Raw genomic sequence first — 21613 nt, 5'->3', positions numbered from 1 at the left:
GGGGGGGGGGGGACAGGGTAAGACATCAACCCTATTAGAGAGAGTGGTGGGGCATTATTATCCCATAAATGTATTACAGGGAGACCAATGGAAGGGTGCAACCCAATGCCCATGTTATAAAGGCTGGGGGTAGTGGGTAGGGTTATGTCCCCATGGAAAGTTCTGAGCGGAAGAGGATACATGCTCCACCACCTTGTAGACAGTCTCACTGGGAGGAAGGAGAATTCTGCTGCACTGGATATAATAATAAAAGGGTTATCATGATAAATGATGATTGACCCCTGTCAGGTATCATAATAAGGAGGTCTATTCTACATTTCTCTAGGCTGGGTATGAGGATAAGAGGGTTTGAGCTGGAGCACTCTTCCTCTCAAGCACTTCCTGCTTGAGTACACCACATTCTTGTTTGTTTTTAGATAGCTGCCAAGTGACTGAGGCCTTTGGCCCCGGGAGCTGGAAAGCTAAATTTATACCGTGTGAATTTGTAGATGGCACTAAACAGTCAGAAGGGAATTTTCCAGTAAATGTCAGCCTTATGCAATTCTCATGACTGCAGATTCCAACAGTATGGACAACAGACTCATCACCAGTGGCTCAGAGCTGATGTGTTAAAAGGGATTCTAAAAAGTTGAGTTATTTTAATCCACTCAAAACACCAATATGAATGCATTGGTAAGTGCTATAAATACTTTTATATTGGAGGTTTCAAAAATACTGCACATTGCACCATATTTGGTTGGGAAGCGACAAAAGCACAATGCCAATAGAGTGAGCTCATTTACTTTGAAGCCGTAATCCCCACAATGTTGTCAGCTGCTCCATCCCCTCAAGCAAACCTATTTGCAACACATTTTCATAAAATCAGATTATGGTGCACACTTATTGGTGAACTCAAAGTACAGCAGTACAACAACAAAATGTCAACCAAATGGGCCAAGGTGAAGACAATTAAAGCAGAACATAAGGGGACAAAGAGGAAGCAGTAACTGCAAGAAATGTGGCCATGACAGATAAAATAAAACAAATCTTCATCTTCTCAACAACTCCATCAACATTTTCCCAAGACAAAAAAATAAGCTGAATTGATGATGCACCAAAAACAACAGCAGGTTGTCTTGAGTACTTGCATGCCAGGTTTTTATGGGTGAGGCTAACTATGTGGGTGGAGCCTTATCTGAATTCATGGAATTTGACAAGATCTGATTTGGCCAAATGACATAGTTACTTGAGATCTGTACATACGATTAGTAATGCTTAAATAAACTGGCTCAAAATACCTGTTACAAATTCTTGAGCACACCCATGTTAAAGAGGGAGGCTCAAAATCAGGGTTGTTCTGTGTCGATGAGAATTCCAGGATGTTTTGTCACAAGGGCAGTACAGATCTCTTCAGGATTTTGGGTGATAACACCTATTACTTTTATTCTTTCATAAAATGTAAACAGGCTGGCAGGGCCAGCATTTGTTGCCAATCACTAATTGCCCTTGAGAAGGTGGTGATGAGCTGCCTTCTTAAATCACTCCAGTCTCTATGGTGTAGCTATGCCCACAGTGCTGTTGAAAGGCAGTTCTGGAGTTTTTACATAGTGACAGTGAAGGCACAGACATAGTTCCAAGTCAGAAAGGTATACGGCTTGCAGGGGAACTTGCAGGTAGTAGTGTTCCCATGCGTCCGCTCCTCTTGTCCTTCTTGGTGGTAGAGGTCACAGGTTTGGAAGGTGCTGCTGATGGAACTTGGTAAGTCGCTGCAATGCATCTTATAGATGGCACATACTCTTGCCACTATGCCCCGTTGATGGAGAGAGTGAATGTTGAAGGCGGTTGATAGGCTGCTTTGTTCTAGATGGTTTTGAACTTCTTGAATGTTGTTGGAGCTGCACTCATCCAGGCAAGTGGAGATAATTCTATCACACTCCTGACTTTTGGTGAAAAGATGGTGAACAGGATTTGTGGAGTCAGGTGATGAGTTACTCATCACAGAATTCCTAACCCCTGATCTGCTCTTGTAGCCCCATTATTTATATGACTGGTGCAGTTAAGTGTTTGGTCAATGGTAACCCCCCACCCCAGGATATTGATGGTGGGGGATTTAGCAAAGATAATGGTTGGATATAAAGGGGGATGGTTAGATTCTCTGTTGTTGGAGACAGCCATTGCCTGGCATTTGCGTGGCACAAATGTTACTTCTTAGTTATCAGCCCAATCCTGAATGTTGTCCAGGCCTTGTGAAGTCTTCTCTGGTTAGTTATTAAATTTTCCACCACTGCACATGACTGGATGTGGCAGGATTGCAGTTTTTTGATCCGATCTGTTGGTTATGAGATCACTTAGCTCTATTACATGCTGCTTCTGCTGTTTAGCATACACATAATCTGGTTCCATAGCTTCACCATGTTGGCACTTCATTCTTAGGTATGTCTGATGCTGCTCTTGGAATGCTCTCCTGCACTCCTCATTGAACCAGGTTGATCCCCTGACTTGATGGCAATGGTAGAGTGAAAGATATGTTGAACCATGAGGTTACAGACTGTGGTTTAATACAATTCCTCTGCTGCTGCTTATAACTCTCATTGTTCCATGGATGCCCAGTTTTGAGCTGCCAGACCTATTCTGAATCTATCCCATTTGATAGTGCCACAAAACATGTTGGAGTGTATCCTCAGTGTGAAGATGGGATTTTGTCTCCACAAGGACTATGCAGCGGTCACTCTTACCAATACTGCCATGGGCTGATGCATCTGCATCAGATCGATTGGTGAATGAAGGCCAGGTAAGTTTTTCCCTTTCACCACCAGCAGCAGGCCCAGTCTGGCAAATAAGTCCTTCTGCACTCAGTCAGTTGTGGTGCTATCAAGCCACTCTTGGTGACGGACATTGAAGTTCCACCATAACGAGTACATTCTGGGCACTTCCTAGCCTCAGTGCTTCTTCCAAGTAGTGTTCAACTTGGAGGAGCACTGATTCATCAGCTGAGTGCGCAGTAGGTGTTAAATCAGCAGGAACTTTCCTTGCCTATATTTGACCTGATGCCATGATGCTTTATGGCATTTAGAGTCAATGTTGAGGGCTCCCAGGGCAACTCACTCCCAACTCTATGCCACTGTGCGGCTCCAGTGGGACAGGACTACGCAGGGATGATGATGGACGAGTCTGGGACATCAGCTGATAGGTATAAAAGACTGCACCTCCAGCCATGCAGCACTCCCTCAGTACTGCACTGAAATGTTATCCTAGATTTTTGTGGGCAATTCTCTGGAGTGGGACTTACAAACCTCTGACTCAGAGACAGGACTGTTACCTACTAAGCCATAACTGTGATGCAGATATCCTATTTTCTCAGATTAAATAGTTCTTCCATTAAACTAGAGATAAAAAGCAAAGCTGTGAACGCTGGAATACACAGATCAGACTGCAACTCAAAGAGGAAAGACCGATTTATGTCCTGATAAAGGATCTCTATCCAAAATGCTTTTTCCGTTGATAGGCATGATGTATGATTCCGTAAAGTCTCCTTCCAAACATGGCTTGTGTGTTTTCCAACAGAAAAAAAACCCTGATGAAACATTTTCTTACAGTTTTAATGATAATTAACAACCATGTTAGATGACTGGGATTGTTATGCTGTGACACCCAGCTTGACATCTCCACCACCTTCCTTGACCCATCCACTGCTCTTTGTCGTCAGTCTAATTGCCCAAAATCCAGTCTTTGATGAAACACAATTTTATTCACTTAAACAGTGGGAAGACCGAAGCTATAATCTTTGACTCCCCTGTTACATGCCCCGGATGTTTGGCACCGATTCTATCCCTTTTCTCAGACATTGTCTCAAGCTGAAGTAGACTGTTTGCGACCTATTCAGCCCCGAGCTAAGTTTACAAATTAATTTTCTTTCCATCACAGAGACTGCCTACTTTCATTTGCATAACATCACCCTCATAAGGCCTATCTCAGCCTAACTGCCACTAAAATCCTTATCCAGACTTTGTCACCTCCAAATTTGACTATTTTTCCAAACTCTATTATTTCAATGCTCTCCCAATCAATACCTGTGTACACTTCAGCAAATCCAAAACTCTGTTGCACACATCTTATCCTACAGCAAGTCCCACATTGGCTCCCTGCCCCTCAATTCCTCAAATTTAAAATTTCTCATCCCTGTATTTAAATACCTTCAAGGCATGGCCTCTCCCCATTCCTCTGACTCTAACTTCTTGTGCATCCTCTCCTTCATCTCACCACTGAGGGCCATACTTTCAACTGTCAAGACAGCACACCCTCAATCTCCCTTTCCATGCCCTCTGCCTTTCCAGCTCCTCTCTTCCTTTAAGACACTCTTTAAAGCCCACCTCTGACCAAGATTGTGTTAATTCCTCCAGCATTTTTTTTGAAACCACATGTGTCAAGTGCCTTAGGCTGGTTTTCTTCATTATAGGAACTATTTAAGTCCAAGTTCTGGCTGTTGTACCTGCAGAACTCAGCAGATTATGCTTTCAAAAAATTCAATCAACTTAGTCAAACATGAACTACCTGTCACAATTCTATGTTGACCATCACTGGTCAGCCCACACTGTATAATATATTTAGTTATATTATCTCTAATTATGGTCACTAGTCATCTTCCTATTACCAACTTGAAAATAACTAATTGATAGTCACCTGGCATATCTCTTCCTCACTCCACCTTTTTAACAGAATGCCACATCTGCCACCTTCTAATCTTTTGGGCACAGCTCTATGTCTAATGAAAAATGAATGTTTATCCCTGTTCATTACTTCCTCTCTGGCTTGTATCAATATCCTGGGTGCATAACATTTAGGCTTGGAAGCTTATTTATTTACCAGCACCCTCAGCCTGTTAAGAATATTTTTTTTACATTGATTGGTAAGTACCTGGAGAAAAATTTGATAGAGCAATATGACAGCTATCATTAGATATATTTCTTAGACACTGGGACGGCTGAATGGACTGCAACAGCCTTTTCCCATCCTGTGCACTCCTGTGTATCTAGGTCTTGAGCTGTGAAAAGACCAGTGGAATGCAAAAGACCAAGTGAGTGTAGAGTTTAGTTATAATCAATGAGGCTAGAAAACAGAAAAATAACCCAAGCTTTCAATGGTGTATTGATGGATTACAATATAAGAGTCATGCGGTCACATTGGCTGAGCTGACAAGACTGAATTACAGCATAAAAGACAGATAGTCTGAAAAAACACTTTTGGTTATCACACCACACGATCTTGCCAACCACAATGTTGAATGCTCAAATAGGTAAACAGTTTCTGTTTCTAACTGTAGTTGATTCACTGCATATTTTTTAAAAATCACCTTTGCATTCTTTGCATAATACAGTGTCCGTCCTCGGAGCTTGAAATATCTTTTCTTCCAGCGCTGAAATGAACTTGTCTGTTTCATCAGAAGTCCTTCTTTTATTATAGCCTGTAGGGAATGAAAACTCCATTCAGAAATGTAGGCACACAAGATGGAACTGGAACATAGATGCAATGCCCACCTTTTAGACAGAGAAATACAGGACAGAGAGCTGGAATATTGAGTAATACCCCCAACCACTCTTACAATCACCATTTAGAAAGCAAAAATATGCAAGCTAGATTCACTACCAAATAGAACATAGTGCAAAACCTGCCTCTCCTAGACCAAGCTTTTGGTCACCGTATCTTTTTCTGTGGCTGAATGTCAAATTTTATCTGGTAAAAACTGGTATGCATCAGTTTGGGATGTAATTACAACATTAATGATGCCATATAAATGTAATTTGTCCATTACAAGGGGGAGAATTTTCCGCAATTCAATTGTAATCATATAGTGTCTAAAGCACAGAGGTTAAAGTCTGCATTTACGGTCCACATGAACTTCCTTCTACCCTTCCTCATGTAGCCCTGTCAGCATTGTAAAGAACATATCTTTTTATTTTTGTTGGACTTTCTAAAGAATATATCTTTTTATTTCTATTAGACTGTAGATTAAAATTACAATGGCTGTGGTTTGAAGGATATGTCCACTGGAACAGTATGAGGGATATATACAATATTGCTGTCCTGGAACAGAGTGTGCCATGAAAGACAGGGTGGTGCTGAGGATGAGGCTGGTCTAATGGGGAGCTGCCTAGCAATAATGTTTTAATTTAATCCTGACCAGTTGACCAGGATTTGTGTGGGAGCAGTGAGCAGAATAGCTCCTAGCCTGAAAAGAATATAAGACCTAAAACTTCTTGCTCCTATGTGTCAGAATCCAATAATTCCACAATAATAGCTAGCTGGCTTTTTCTCCTCATGTCTCTATAACTTGCCCTTGCCCTGTCAAGAGGGAAAGGGGAAAATCACCAGTAGAGACGTTGAAAGGCAAATGCTCAACCAGTGAACTAAATACTGAAAGTGCTGGAAGACTACCTCATGTCATCAACAAAGGGCTGAAAGGAGTTTGGGAGGCATCGATCAAAATCAACCCATCAAATATTGTATGCCAGAATTGGTGCTGTTGAGCTGTTTTATCCCACTCTTAAAATCCACGTTTTTACGTGTCTTGTATGTATGTGTGTATAGGGATTTAAGGGGCAAAGTTTAGGTTATAGAGATAGAAATTAGTACATCATATTTTTTCTTTTGCCACTGGTTAAAGACAATGTGTTCAATAAACAGTTATTTATTTACGTTTACAAAGCTGGTGCTCGTATTCTGTTAACCTAAATTAAACAATTAGGTGGGTTAATCAAACTTTTTCACATTTGTTGCGGCCCGGGGAGCAGCGGGGCTTGATATTGCACTGACTCGTGACTCCAGATTCTTCTATTTTTTTTCTCCTTCATGTGTTTCTCCTTAAATGCATCTATGCTATTCCCATCAAATACTCCATGTGATAGCATGCTACACATTCTAACCACACTTTGGGTAAAGAACTTTGTCCCAAATTACTTATTGGATTCAAATGTTAAAGTTTAACATTAACTCCTCTGCTCTTTATTTCTAAATCTTTAGAAATGAACCCCAGCAATGATAGATTACATCATTAAAAAATTGACTTGAGTTAAGAGTTTGAAAAGAAAGAGCATGGAAGGGCAGGAATGAGGTGCAGAGAATTGGGATTAGAGCAGATAGCTGCAGTTGATAAGTTGGCAAACACAGGCGCAATGGGCTGCATACATGGCCTCCCTCTGGGCTGTAAGTTATCATGACGTTGTGAAAATTCTGCAATACAATAGATCCTCTAGCGTACAAAAATAATGCAGTCAAGGCCTATGATTTAAAAATTCATTGGCTTCTCAACATATTACTATCATCCTCTTAATGGTTATAAAGAGCACGATAGGTTAAAAAAAAACTTCGACTGATGGAGACAGATTCAGTTGATATAATTGGCCTCAGTGTCCTTGGGCTGGGCTGGGGGAAATCAGCCAGGATTTATGATCCTGATTATCTCATGATTCCTGCTGGAAAATGCATGTGTGGAGTTTGGGTGGGAACAGAATCAGGTTCAGCTGTGATGCCCTGTGCATTGAATAGGCTGCTAGTACTCAATAGCCAAGCTCATACATTAAGAAGTCACTTGAATGAGATGCTGGAAGGTGGATGGCAATCAGGGAAGCCAGTGAGAGTCAGTGCTGTCAAGAGAGGAGAAGAATGTATATGTTACAAAAAAATGTTAACTTCTGAGCCTTGAGTCATCAATATCCTGTATATCTATTTACTCTCTTTATTACTTTCAAAGCTCCTGACCAGTCCTTTTGTGCCATTGTCATGACACCATTCACTTCTGGTTACGTTCTTATCTGTGCCTATTTAGCCACTCCATCTCCCCAAAAAATTCCTGTTCCCATGCCTGTACAATCACCTGCAACGTGCCCACAGTTCTATCCTTGATTCACTTAGCTATCATCCACAATGGGATTGGATAAATACTTGAAGGCAAAAAATTTACAGGGTGACTGCAGACTGAGGTCAATTGGATAACTTTATCAAAGATTTGACACTTACACAACAGGCTGATTAGCCTTTTCGCGTGCTAGGTCATTTTATGATTCTACATGCTATCCCTATGAAGAGATCATGTGCAAGCATATGGTCAGCTTTCACACATCCAATTCTCCTCTCCTCCACCAAAGGCTCCATGTCTGTGCTGTCTGACATCAAGATTTGGACAGACTTTAATTTATTTTGGCTCTGTGTTATAAGAATCAGTCTGCTTTGTTCCCACAGCACCAATGTACTTCTGTCCAGCTCTATCAATCTTCTCAAGGTGAACCAGATAGAAGCACAGGACTTTATAGCATAGATCATCATTCAGCCCATCACTTCCTAAACCCACTGGCACTCCCTCTCCACCCATAGCCCCATACCTTCAAATGCTTCAAATATTTATCCAGTTTTCTGTAAAAAGATGCAATTGTCACAGTCTCAACCACTTCCAATGGCATGCTCAAAGTAGGAATGTGAAAGGAAATGTCTTCAACTTCTCTCTATGTTCTTTGTGACAATTTTAAATCATTGATCCTTTGTCACTGACTCCCCAACCAGAGGAAATATTCTTGGCCAATTCACTCTATCAAAACCTTTCATAATTTAAAAAAAAACTCTATTAAATCTCTTCTTTGCCTTGTGTGAGCCAGTATAAACAGTGCCAGTATCTCAAGTTTATCCTGAATTACAGCTTTCCATCTCTGGTATCATCCCAGTTAATTTGTGCTGAAGAGCCCAAGTGCTTTAATGTTCTTTCTGCAAAGGGGTGCCTGGTGCTGAACATAATATTCTGATTGTGACCGAACTATTGTCCTGAAATGGTACATACTCAGCATTCTTCTTTGACACTGAGTTGACTTTCTTACTGCTTCACATCCAGTCAACAGACAAGGCTACATTTTTCATAGAAACATAGAAACAAATAGTTGTCTGTGAATACAGAATTTGAGTAGTACTAAAAAAAAAGAGATCTTTTGTCGAAGCTTTTCGTCTTGCACTCATCCGGGCAATTCACAAGAAAATGACAATATAAGGGGAAACAACAAATTTATACTCTATAAGAAAAGTGTGCTGATTGGTTGGCAAGTGAACTCTGACTTATAGAGCTATTACCATGGAAAATGCACTAGTTGGTGTTGACTGAAAGTTAATTGCCAAGCATTGTTTGAAATTTAAACAAGGCTGCTTGACTCTGATTGGTCAAGACATTGCCCCGGGGAATGAACCAGCGAATGGCTGTCACTTACATTGTTTAGCTGGAACAGGCGCAATGTGTGTACATGATCTTATTGTCTTTGTAGTTTAAATGATGTTTCCCCTGACATCGGCATTTTCTTGCATATTGTCCTGATGAATGCAAAGAGAAAAGTTTCGACAAAAAATGTCTCTTTTTTTCAGCAAAACACAGGATTAGAAAGAGCTTTTTCGGTTCATCTGACTGGCTCTGTAGTCCAAAATACAGAAGACAAAGTTCCCTGCCTAATGGCTCAATTAATATTCTCAGCAAATATAATATTCCAACCTCATGTTAACATCACTAATGCTACCAGCCTTGATCACAGGCCTGTGCAAACCATCCCGAATATTTACCATCCACCCTGTGTAATAGTTACATCTGATCAGTCCTACTTTCTTCCCCTCCTGAGAGACCTCTTGTTGACACTCTTGGGCTATGGTAAGCTGTTTCTCAGGAGTCAACTTGTTGATAATTTTAAGGATCTTGAATACCCCCATAAGACCCTCTCTGAATCTTCTCTTTTGTAAACAAACTCAGTTCTGTAGTCCTTCCTTGTAGTTTAGTTGTCAAGTACCAGATAGCAAATGAGTAGCCCTTTAGTGAACCTTTTTCAGTGTCCTCATGCCCTTCCTGCAATACGGTGAGCATAACTACACAATGCTCTAGGTGCAGATGGCCAAATGCCTTGTATAGACTCAGTATCACATCCTGTGAGTTGTGCTTTATTTAATGCATTGTATATCCCAACATCTTATTTGCCTTATTTACAGCTGCCACATACTGTGGACTTGGTTTCAATGACCTATCCACCAATAACAAAAATGATTTTCCTGTGTTGCCATTCTGTAGATTAACATAACATGGTTTAAAAATCCTGGGGCAGGATCTCCGCAGGTGATTCTCCTGATCAACCACTGTAACTTTTGACAAAGTGGAATCCTCAGAAAAACAGTAGTGGCAACACAGAGCACTGAATAGAAGGAGTTACTGAGTTTGACACCGTGAGAGAGCTAGACTGATATAAGGGCATTCACCAATTGGCTACTGTGGACACTGTATTACCTTATATTTCAGTAAAATTACCAGGATTTACTGGTGATTTACAAATTACTCAACAGTTTTACAGTGCAGAATAGAATGATCCTCTCCTACATTCTGGAGCAAGATTCTACATGTTACTGCAAACACTTATGTACCTAACTATGGTCTTTACAGTAGATACACACCTGTCAGTTATACAGGGAGCAGAATGCGGACATGTTGGAATGAGTTCTCTTTAGGTATAGACCACAAGATTATTATAATGCAACATTATTAAGTGAATGTTACACCAATTCTAGCAAATAGCCTTGCTTGTAATTCCACTCCCCCCTTCCAAGTTTCACGCTCCTAATGAGATCATCTTGAGATGACCATATAGAGAACTAAACAAAAAGAAAAATACCAAATACCTTAATGGTGCACAGACTTAATTGTAAGGGGCCCTAACAGACAGCATTTCTTTAAACAGACTGTTGGCAATGAGTCTCCTTGTGTCAGAAGTCTTAAGTATAGCCATGCTAATTGACAGGGTTACGAAATACTGAGCCTTGAGCACTAGCTTTCTCCAGGTTTCCCACTTTTGGCTCTAGGGGGTGGTTGAGGACTGCCTTTGTATCTGAGGTAGACCAAAGTAGACACCTATCATTATAAACTGGCAGCTTGCCTTGCAACACGAGGTCAGCCCTTCATCATCCCTTCAGTCCACAACACACTAGGAAATGCCTGCATTGCATCTCGCTGGAGTTCTGCACACACAGTGAAATGGTTTACTCTGCCTCCCACAGAACTTGGGCTTTCTCTGTTCAGCAAGTAACTAGTTCTGCCTTTTTACATTCATTGAGAAAGTTATTGCAGCTGAGTTATTGATGTAGGTCCATGTTTTCTAAATTAAGTGAAATACTTAACTTTGCGGGTTGCTGCTTTAATCTATATATAGAGTGCTGATGGGAATGTAGACTTTTAGATGGTAGGAGGGGATTTTTGGTATGTAGGGAAAGTTTTAGTCTGGTTAAGATGGTATCAGCTTTGAAGGACATTGAAATATACATGCAGCTCCAATGTGCCAACATCTGTGCATCCCGATATTCTTAAATGGAGCTGCCACGAGAGCAATACAAGGTGACTCCACCCAATACATAACTCAAGGTTAGCACAAAGATGGTTGCCTGTAAGAGGAGAGTCTCAATATTCTTCATTTCCCCTTTACAATTTAATCCACAGTGCCTTGTCAGCAGTGGTGGGTGGACGGTGGTTGGTGGTGGTGAGACTGTCCTTCAATAGAATGTACTGCTGGGCTGCAGTAAGGAGGCAGCCAGGGAACTTGATCATATGCAGGCCCAGGAAGCAATCTTCTGGGTCCGATTAAACAGTGGCACTGGGTAGAAGTTTTTAATTTTGTGCACTGTATTCTGTCAACAATACTGGATTGCTGCAGACATACAGAAGAACAGGATTCTGCTTTCCCTGTGTTCAGATGGGTTCCATCTGTACAGACAACAGGGGATGTGACATGCCAGAATGCTAATCTTAATCTGTCATCCTTTTAATTCATGTCAGGTTGAAACTGTACATGCTATCCAACAGAGAGGAACACAGGGAATTTTAAAAACAGGAAAAGATTGTTAAGCTCCAATTTCTTTATAACAGACCAACTCCATCTGTCCACTTTCTCAGTGTATCCTTTACTCAATCTTTAATTCGAAGCAAAGTGTAGCTGAAACTAATCGGTAAGCAAAAAACCTCTGAATGGCTTGAAGCAATTGAGCATTAGGTTTCTTGGCATACTGTCTTATCTATGTTGTTCTGAGTAACACAGGAAACGCAGTGTAACTGTTCTGTACATGTGAACGTCATGAGCCCAAAGTAAATGGTCGCTTGTATAGGCAACAACGATTGTGAGAGTCAGTGATAGGAAGTTTTACTCAGTATTTATAGAAAATGGTGCTGGCATACTGATCTGACTAAACAAGTTCTAGATTTCAGCAGAAAAATGGAATACTGTGGATGCTGGAAATCTGAAAATGTTGGAAATACAATTTTCCTATCACAGACATTCCTTTTGTTTTTCCCACCCACCCCTTGCTCAAAACCTATTACATCTCTAACTTTTCCCAGTTCGGATGAAAGGACATCAACCTGAAATGTTAACTCTGTTTCTCTTTCCACAGATGCTGCCTGACCTGCTGAGTATTTCCAGAATTTTCTGTTTTTATCACTAGATTTCAGTGTTGAGTTTCCCTTAAAATCAAAAAAAATTTTGTGCTCGAGGTGAAGTTAGTGCTGGGTAATGGACTTCTTTCCCTGTACCAGCATAAGGTACACCAGCATGCTGCAGAGCCAGAGTGAAGTTCCTCTTCTCTGTCACCACATCCCATAGTCCAACCTTCAGAAGACTAACATCTATTTGCACTGAGGGCACGTTTTACCACTTCCCACACGAACCATCTTATGACTTCTCTGAATCAGATAGCCAATTATTAGTGTCAACTCATGACTAATTTCTCCTTTCTTGTACAAACTGAGACTCAAACTCATTTAAATCAGGCTCATAGAGCCAGCAGACGCAGGAAGTTTTATTGCCATTTTTCTGGTTGGATGGAAATCCAGGGTCTAGAGATGAAAGGCAAGTGGCTAAACCACTGTATCACCCAGTTCCCCAGGAGAACTGAGTTTATTTTGCTTCAGACATTGGATTGCATGGGTCAATGTTGAAGGTTGTGCCATAGAACCACTGACCAGTTGGATTACAATTTGTGAGGACTGTGAAATCTGTGTTTTGCTGCATTTGTGCCGGCTTTTGATCAGATGTTAAACTGAGCTCCTATCTGACTGTTTAGTTGCATGTGAACAATCCCATGCACTACTTACAGAAGAACAAGGAGTTCTCCTGGTGGCCTGACTAACATTCATTCCTTAAGAAACACCACAAAAAAAGATAAACTCTTTGTTCACCTCAACGAACATTTGTGGGACCTTCTTGTGTTGCCAAGTTTGCCTACATAATAACAGTGGACCACTTGAAAAGTGGATATAAAGTGCCTTGGGATACCCCGAGGATGTGATAAGATGCCATTATTCAAGTGCTTTTTTTTCTTGCAAGTTAGTACTGTAATTGCTCTATAAGGAGAGTGGGATTCATCCCTGGTGCTACTGGAGGACCTAAAGGCACAACTTTACTTTCTAAAGTCCTGAAAAATATGAGATTTTCTATCGATTTGAATATCATTTAACTGGTCTTTCTTCATATCCTTTTATATTATTTATTTCAAATACATAGCCAATTTCCTTTCAAATATTATAGTCTCTACCTCAATAGCTGCTTGTGATAAAGCACTCAATAATAATTCATTGGATGCACAGCACTTAGGGAGGATCTTAAGTCCTGAAAGGTGCAATTTTTTTTATTATTCCATGTTCAAATAACCATCAATGAAAAATACTTATAATTTCTCCTTTTGCCCTTCTAATCATCAGCCTCATGTCATAATCACTTCTTTTCAGTCCACATCCTTTCCCTGGCAACTGTCTGAGTCTGAACCAGACTGTTCGCAACCTCGGAGTCATATCTGACCCCGACATGACCTTTCAACCATGTCTCTGCACCATCACCAAAACCATCTATTTCCATCTCAGTAATATTGCCCATCTCTTCCCGTACCTCAGCAATTCTGCTCGTGAAACTCTTATCCATGCCTTTATTGCCTCCAGAACTGAGTATCCTAATGCCCTCCTAACTGACCTCCTCACATTCTACCCTCTCTACAAATGAGATCATCCAAAACCCTGCTGCTGTGTCCTAACTCATACCAAATGCTGTTCATCCATCATACCTGTGCTTGCTGACCTATACTGGCCCCTATTAAACAACACCTCCATCTTAAAATTCTCATCCTTGTTTTCAAGGGTCTGGCCCCTCTCTATTTCTGGAAGCTTCTCCAGCCCTACAACCCTCCAAGATATCTGTGCTCCTCTCTTTCTAGCCTCTTCAACATCCCTGACTTGCATCGCTCCGCAATAGGCAGTGTGCTTTCATCTGCCTGGGCCCTAAGCCATGAATCCCCTTCCTAAACCTCTTTGCCTCTCTACCTCACTTTCCTCCTCTAAGGCACTTGTTAAAACCTACCTCTTTGACCAAGTTTTTGGTCACCTAACCTAATAGGATCATAGGGCTTATAGGGCTTGGTGTCATATTTTGTTTTACAAAGCCTCTGTGAAGTGCCTTGGGATGTTTTATTATATTAAAGGTAAAGTATAAATACCACTTGTGATTTGTAACCAACTCACCAATCTGTATAATCTTTCATAATTTTGAAAGCCTTGATTTGACTTGCTCTTATCCTCCTCTGCTCCAGTAAAAAGAAGGACTTTTGTTTTAAAGCCTTTCTTCAGAAAAGCAATTTCTCACTTCTACTTTCATCCTAGGATGATATTATTGCTGCACCATTCCCATAGCTCAAATATCCTTCCTCTAATGAGGTGCCAGGCCAGCATCTGTTACCCTGACTGTGATCTAACCAACAAATTCAACAAGACTTCCACTTTTTCAGATCCAATGCTCTATGTATAAAACTTTTCTCTACCATTTTTTATGACACTTTGATCAATTCACCCTTCGATCTCTTTTTCCATTTTATTAAGAATAATTTGACTCAGGGTACGTTTCCTTTTACTGTTTGTACTGTATATTTCTCGGCATTGAAAACAAAGAAAGGTAACCTGTTTGCTTGGAAGCTGAAATTTGAGGACTAGGTGCCCTGGCATGAACCACAACCAAGATTCTACAGTGTGTATGCAAGACAGTCCTGATTGGCCATGAGCTACACAAGCTTGGTGTCAACATTGCTGCTCTACAAGAAACCAGATTAGCTAACACATGCTCTATTCGTGAGCCTAATTACATCTTCTACTGGCACAGAAAGAGCGGTGAAGACTAGCATGAACATGGTATAGACTTCGCAGTGAGCAACCAGTTGACACAGTCAATTGAGTCACCAGTAGCAGCCTCGGAGTGCCTCATGTCCCTGTGGCTTATCTGATGGAGGTGCAATCAACATCATACGTGCCTACGAACCAATTCTGTATACCAGCATCTCAGGCAAAGAGTGTTCCTATGTATCCCTAGGTGATGTTCTGAGGAACATTCCAAATGGTGAGAGGCTACTCATCCTGGGTGACTTCAATGCATGTACTGGGGCAGACAGTGATTCATGGCCAATGTGCCTCAGTCATAGGGTGAACAAAGTCAACAACAACAGACAACACCTTCTTGAGCATTGTGCCCTGAATGAACTCTGTGTCACCAACATCTTCTTTCAGGGCAGCCATCACCACAAAGTATCATGGTGTCACCCAAGTTCTGGACATTGACACCAATTCGACTTAGTCATCATAAGGAGGCGTGATATGCCCAGTGTTCTCCACACCTGCACCTGATTGCAACACTAGCCTCTCTCTTGTCAGCAGCAGAGTGCAAGTCCAACCCCGAAAGTTTCACCATTCCAAACACGGCGGCCTGCCATGCATCAACATCTCTTGCGTAACACTGATGCAAATACCAGCACTTCACACTGTCGTTAGAACACCTGCTACCCACCAAAGATTTACCAGGAGGGTTGATGCTGATGAAGCTTGGAAGTCACTTAGCTCAATCACTTGTGAAGCAGCAGAAATGTCATTCAATAAAGGTGGACCTCACAACAAGGACTGGTGTGAAACCTACTCAGCTAAAATGAAATCTGACAATGATGCAAAAAACATCATGATGCACAACATAAACTGAACATTTAAGACACTGAACGGTCTGAAAGTAGCCAAGGCAGCCATGCATAAGGCAGGGAGATATAGTGTAAATAAACACAGAACCAACATATGTCAAGAAATCCTAACTGCCTGTGACAATAGAAATCTATGAGCTATAGATGAAAGGATCAAGAGGGCGCTGGGTCCTACCATCACCTAAGTTGCCCCCCTGAAGTCAGCAGATGGTGAAGTATTCCGATCACGGATGAGTTAGATGAAGAACCCTCATCACTCGAGCAGGCCACAGGCTGCTTAGCAAGCCTGGCAAGGATGGAATCCCAGACGAACTGTTCAAACATGGAAAACTGCATCCATTGTCAGGCCTTTCTGAGCTGCTTCTTCTCCACTGGAAGGTAGACTCCATTCACATGAAATGCATGGTGTGAAAATCACACTATACAAAAACAAAGATGACAGAGGAGACTGCAGCAACTACAGTAACATCTCACTCTTTAATATCACAGGAAAGGCCTTTCCCCTAATACAGAAGGAACATCACTGTACTAGGGGAAATATGCATCTTAACTAAAGTAGTGTGTCACTTCAAACCACTGTGGAAGGTGAAGAGTTGGAACTCACCACTGACTTCGAGGGGACTCAGTATCACCTAAGCTGAGCTGACTCTTTGGCTACCTAGGCCATAAGTGCAGGAATTTTTGTCTTAAGCCTCTCTCTCTCTTTCTCCTCCTTTAAGATGCTCCTTAAAATCTACCTCTTTGGGTCACCTGTCCTTATGTGGCTTGGTGTCAAATTTTGCCTGGTAACATTGAAGGGCCTTGGGGTGTTTTTACTTTATTAAAGGCACTAAATAAATGCATGTTGTTCTTAACATAAATTTGTTTTAATTGATTAAAACAAAAATGGCAGAAGGGTGTTAGAGTAGCTTCCCTTCTTGTTTAAGGAGCAGCATGCTTCACTGAATGTCAAACTGAGCCATGGAGCTTCTCCAAGCAGGATTTCTGGATGTTACCGATTGCCCTAGGGTTTGCCAAGAATCATAAAATGAAAAGGCCACCACGTGGGCGGCACATTATCCAGTTACTCTGAATCATAAAGTGAGAACAGGAAAAGACAGAATGTTGTTATTCATCTGGGGCCGCCTTAATGAAGAAAATAATTTTAAAAAATTATTAAACTGCTTTCCACTGAACTGGGTCAGACAAGGACATTGTAGGAAATGGCTGCAGCATGGGGAGCACAGTGGACAGGAATGATTCAGCTGCTATGGCCACTGTGGACTTGTGGTTGACTTTCAAAGGTACAACACTGCACCTCACCTTGCACTTAACCATCCATATTAAGGATCTTTCTGTTGGCAGAACCACCTCAACTGATCAAAGAGAGGTTATTTTAAATTCTCACAATTACAATACTCAAATGGGTATCCCACTCATACCAAAGCTGCACATTCACTGAAGTTCTTAAAACTCCAGCTCAACCATGCTAAATGGTCAAAGGGTACAAGATCATTTACTACAATAGTTAAATGTTCAGTGTCTGACCTGGTAGCTGAAGTGAATGGGGCTCACAGTGTTCCAGCATCAGCACTGCAAATCTCCCACTCTTCTATTTGAGAGAAGGACTAAATGCAAACAACAGGTGGTGATTTAATGATGCCAGGGTTAAACTGGCCAGGCATTAGTGCCATTTATCTGCTCATTCAGCTGAGCCCAATTTAACTGATGTAACTATGACATGAAAAATCAAAGTGTGACTAAGTGGAAACCAACATGCCTAAACATTGTGTAAAACACTCCTTGTGCATTAGTTCATTACATCAAACAGTTTCCACCAGAACTATCATGATTAGTGAAAGGCGTGCACCCGTGTTAAACAGCAACGTACCTGCCTTCACTAATATCTTGCGCTACTACTACACGGCAATAGATCTATAGCTCCCAGGACTGCACTGTAGTATTATACAGTGACGGAGTTGTGCCCACCAGCACTGTACTGTGCTGTCATACAGTAACAGACCTGCACCCACCACTACTATACCATAGTGTTATACAGTGACAGATCTGTCCTCACCAGCACTGTACTGTGTTGTCATACAGTGATAGACCTGTACCCACCACCACTGCATTGTAGTGTTATACAGTGACTGATCTGTACTACCAGCACTGCACTGTGTATGTAGTGTTATAGTGACTGATCTGTACCCACCACCACTGCACTGTAGTGTTATATAGTGACAGACTTGCACCCATCACCACTGCACTGTAATGTTATACAGTCTCAGATCTGTACCCAGCACCACTGCACTATAGTGCTATACAGTGACAGACGTGTACCCACCAGCACTGCACTGTAGCATTACACAGTGACGGATCTGTACCCACCAGCACTTCACTGTAGCATTATGCAGCAACTGACCTGTACCACAGTGTTTTACAATAACACACCTGATCCGTACTGTCCTCCAGGGTTATATTGTGACCAACCTGTATTCATACTGCCCCCTAGTGTTTTACATTGACAAATCTGTACCCAGGATGCCCCAACATTATGCAGTGACAGATCTGAATCCACACTTGTTCCCCCAGTGTTACAGTGACAGATCTGTACACATATGGTCCTCCAGTGTTACACAGATTGGTACCCATGCAGTCCTCTAGTATTATACGAGACTTGTACCCACCAGATTTTATCCCAGGGTTTTACCACTCACAGTGCTGCCTTCAAATTCCCCAATTGTACTGCAGTTCAAATGAAAACCCCATTTGCCACTATTGCCTTTAATGAAATCCCTGTATAGCCCTACTCAGTGTTTACCAGCTGAATTCTTTCTGAAGTGATCTTTGGGCACTTTAAACCACGCTGAAGAAATTTAAGAATAAATTTTCTCCTTCAAATAAACCCTTCACAACTCAACAACATGCATTAAAAATAGAGGCAAAATGGGGAACCTTGTCTGGGCAAGTATTGGAAATAGCCTTAACCACACTAGAAATTGTAGTTTAATGGAGTCACCAGGAGCTTTACATATTATCTTATTAATTTATAAATGCTTGGGAGGGTATCAGGTGGTAACATCTTCCTGCCTCCAGTCACCAGGTGTTGAGCAGCGATAGTGGCAATAAGGGTGTAATGCCACCTAGTGCTTGTTAAAAATGGCTGCACTGAATCATAGAGTCACACAGCACCAGGAAGAGGCCATTCAGGCATGTGCCGGCTCTTTGAATGTCTCAGAAAATTAATCCCACTCATCACTCTCTGCTCCCAAAGCCCTGCAGGGTATGTAGCAGTAGCGGAAGCAATAATCCAATTTTTAACTTCGAGGAACAGAACATGTGTTGAAATAAATATTTACCATTTGATTAAAAAAGGATAGTTTTTAAACCACTGCAATGAACTCAGCACTGTTAAAGTTTGTGCTGGTTCTACACACTGTGCCACCATCTCAGGAGCATAACTTTCGGAAAGTTAGCCAAATAATAAATTCTTGTGACATAAGCACTGTACCATCTGACTAGGCACTATGATCACTGCAATCTCGAACAGTCCTGCAGTAAAACCTCCAAATGCCAGGAAAGGAGAGACAGGAACAAGAGGACTGGGCTCATCCCATTCACTTAGCTCCTTTTTTTGGTTCACTCCGATTACTTTCAACTCCATCCTGCCCTTAGGATAATACCCCATCAACTGGATCTTACTCAATCTCCAATCTAGTCAGTTTCTTTACTACCCAGTCAGCATTCTCCACCCTAAATTGCCTTTCCAAACCTCACCTAGTTTGCCTGCTGGAGTGTACAAACTCTCCCTACACCATTCCTTCAAGATGCAAACCATCAACCATGTCCCTCATTTCTTTATTTCTCTAAATGAAGATGATGGAGTTCATTTCCTTGGGCTTTCTTACTTACATAAAATGTTAAACCATTGTTATTCCCTTTTTCTGAATTAATTAGAGCGCCTCTGATAGCAGTAATGTATGGGGTTGCAGTGCCCTGATGTTACAGCACTGCACACAGCCTCTAATCTAAACAAGTGGCCCCAAATATAACGTTCAGGAAGTGGCTCTTCTATTAAAAAAAGTTGTTTCTTCCATCCCTGGAGACAGACAGGAAGAAACAGCATAATTTTCTCACAAGTCATATCCATCTGTTTGCTATTAAGTTTGGGTGTTTTTAAATTAAATGCTAAATCACTTTTTTTCAACTCGGATTTTGTTGTCTGATGGTGATGCAGTGCCTGACACTGGCTGCAGTGAATGGCGGTGTAGTGTCTGCCACTAGCTGCAGTGACCAGCAGCTGCAGTGCATGGTGATGCAGTGTCTGACACTGACAGTGACCAGCAGCTGCAGTGAATGGCAATGCAGTACCTGACACTGCATTTGCTTTGTGCTGAATACTGTGACTGTACAGGTACTCTGTTGAATTCTGAGACAGTACAAGTGCTCTATGCTGAAAACCATGACAGTACAAGTACTCTGAATACAATCGCAATACAGGAGCTCTGTGTTGAATATGGGAACTGTACAGGTGATCTGAATACTGTGACTGTACAGGTACTCAGTGCTGAATAGTCACTGTAGATGTCTGCTTGAACATTGTGACTCTATAGTTACTCTGCTGAATTCTGAGATGCTGCAGGTGCTCTGCGCTGAAAACCATGACAGCACAGGTATTATGAACACAGTGAAACTACAGGTGCTCTGTGTTGAATATTGTGACTATAAAGGTAAATGCTGACTGTACAGGTATTCTGTGCTGAATAATTTGACTGTACAGGTACTCTGTGCTGAATACTGTGACTGTACAGGACAGCATGTACAAAATACTGAATACTTGGATAATGATCATGGATTGTGAAGGACATTGTGTAACCACAGGATCTCATTTTGCAAAATAATACTGCATAACTAGAATATGCAGTGTACAGAATTTTCAGAGACTGCACAAAATACTCAGGGATGATACAGAATACTCACTAACTGTACAAAACTCTCACTGCCTGCAGATTACTGACTGTACACAACATACGCTGTTGACTGTTGATCAGATTGTTGACATGTAAACGCTTATTCAAACAATAATTTGAGTGAAGGGTCGATTCTGAGGAGATGACCTGAAATACTGGACAGAATAATAGTGACTTTGCACTAAAGTGAAAACGATGTAAATTTGAGCATTTTTTGTGTTATCACAAGGTTTAGCAGAGCTTGCTGCAATTGGCTATTATATCTGGAAATGGCAAAGAAGCAGTGTATCTGACACACTAAGCACGCTGCAGGTGGTTCCAGGCACTGGCATCTCCCCACCTGTTACTCAAGAGTAATTCCATTGAATCACTGCCAGGCAGTAGCTAAATGGGAAATGTTTGAAAGCAATCCTGGTGTAAAATTAAACTTCTCATTGTACTTTTCACCCAGTGTTGATTCCATTCAGTTCTTAATTTATTTCTTGTTCACTGAGATAGAATGAATTTGAGCCCTGCAGAGTACCTATACAGTCACAGTATTCAGCACAAAGCAAATACAGTCACAGAAGATCTGAAGAAGAGCCATACAGACTCGAAACGTTAACTGTTTTTCTGTTAGGCCTGCTGAGTTTTTCCAG

The 21613-nt window shown here is 41.4% G+C and overlaps 1 protein-coding gene across 5 annotated transcripts in view; it reads right to left on the bottom strand.

The window, feature by feature from the left end:
• Nucleotides 1-21613, bottom strand: part of LOC121272942 (diacylglycerol kinase delta-like) — a 147388-nt gene that overhangs the window by 116773 nt on the left and 9002 nt on the right. For all 5 annotated transcript variants that reach the window (XR_005941928.1, XM_041179839.1, XM_041179847.1 and 2 more), the window contains one exon: nt 5330-5440. Coding sequence is in view for 4 of the 5 variants with exons in the window: in XM_041179839.1 (XP_041035773.1) it covers nt 5330-5440 (111 nt within the window). In the remaining variant the exon portion in view is untranslated. The remainder of the gene's footprint in view (nt 1-5329; nt 5441-21613) is intronic.

Source organism: Carcharodon carcharias, chromosome 2 (assembly GCF_017639515.1).
Source record: "Carcharodon carcharias isolate sCarCar2 chromosome 2, sCarCar2.pri, whole genome shotgun sequence".
NCBI lineage: Eukaryota > Metazoa > Chordata > Chondrichthyes > Lamniformes > Lamnidae > Carcharodon > Carcharodon carcharias.
The sequence above is the reverse complement of the archived record's forward strand: the minus strand, read 5'-3'. Positions and strand labels throughout refer to the sequence as shown.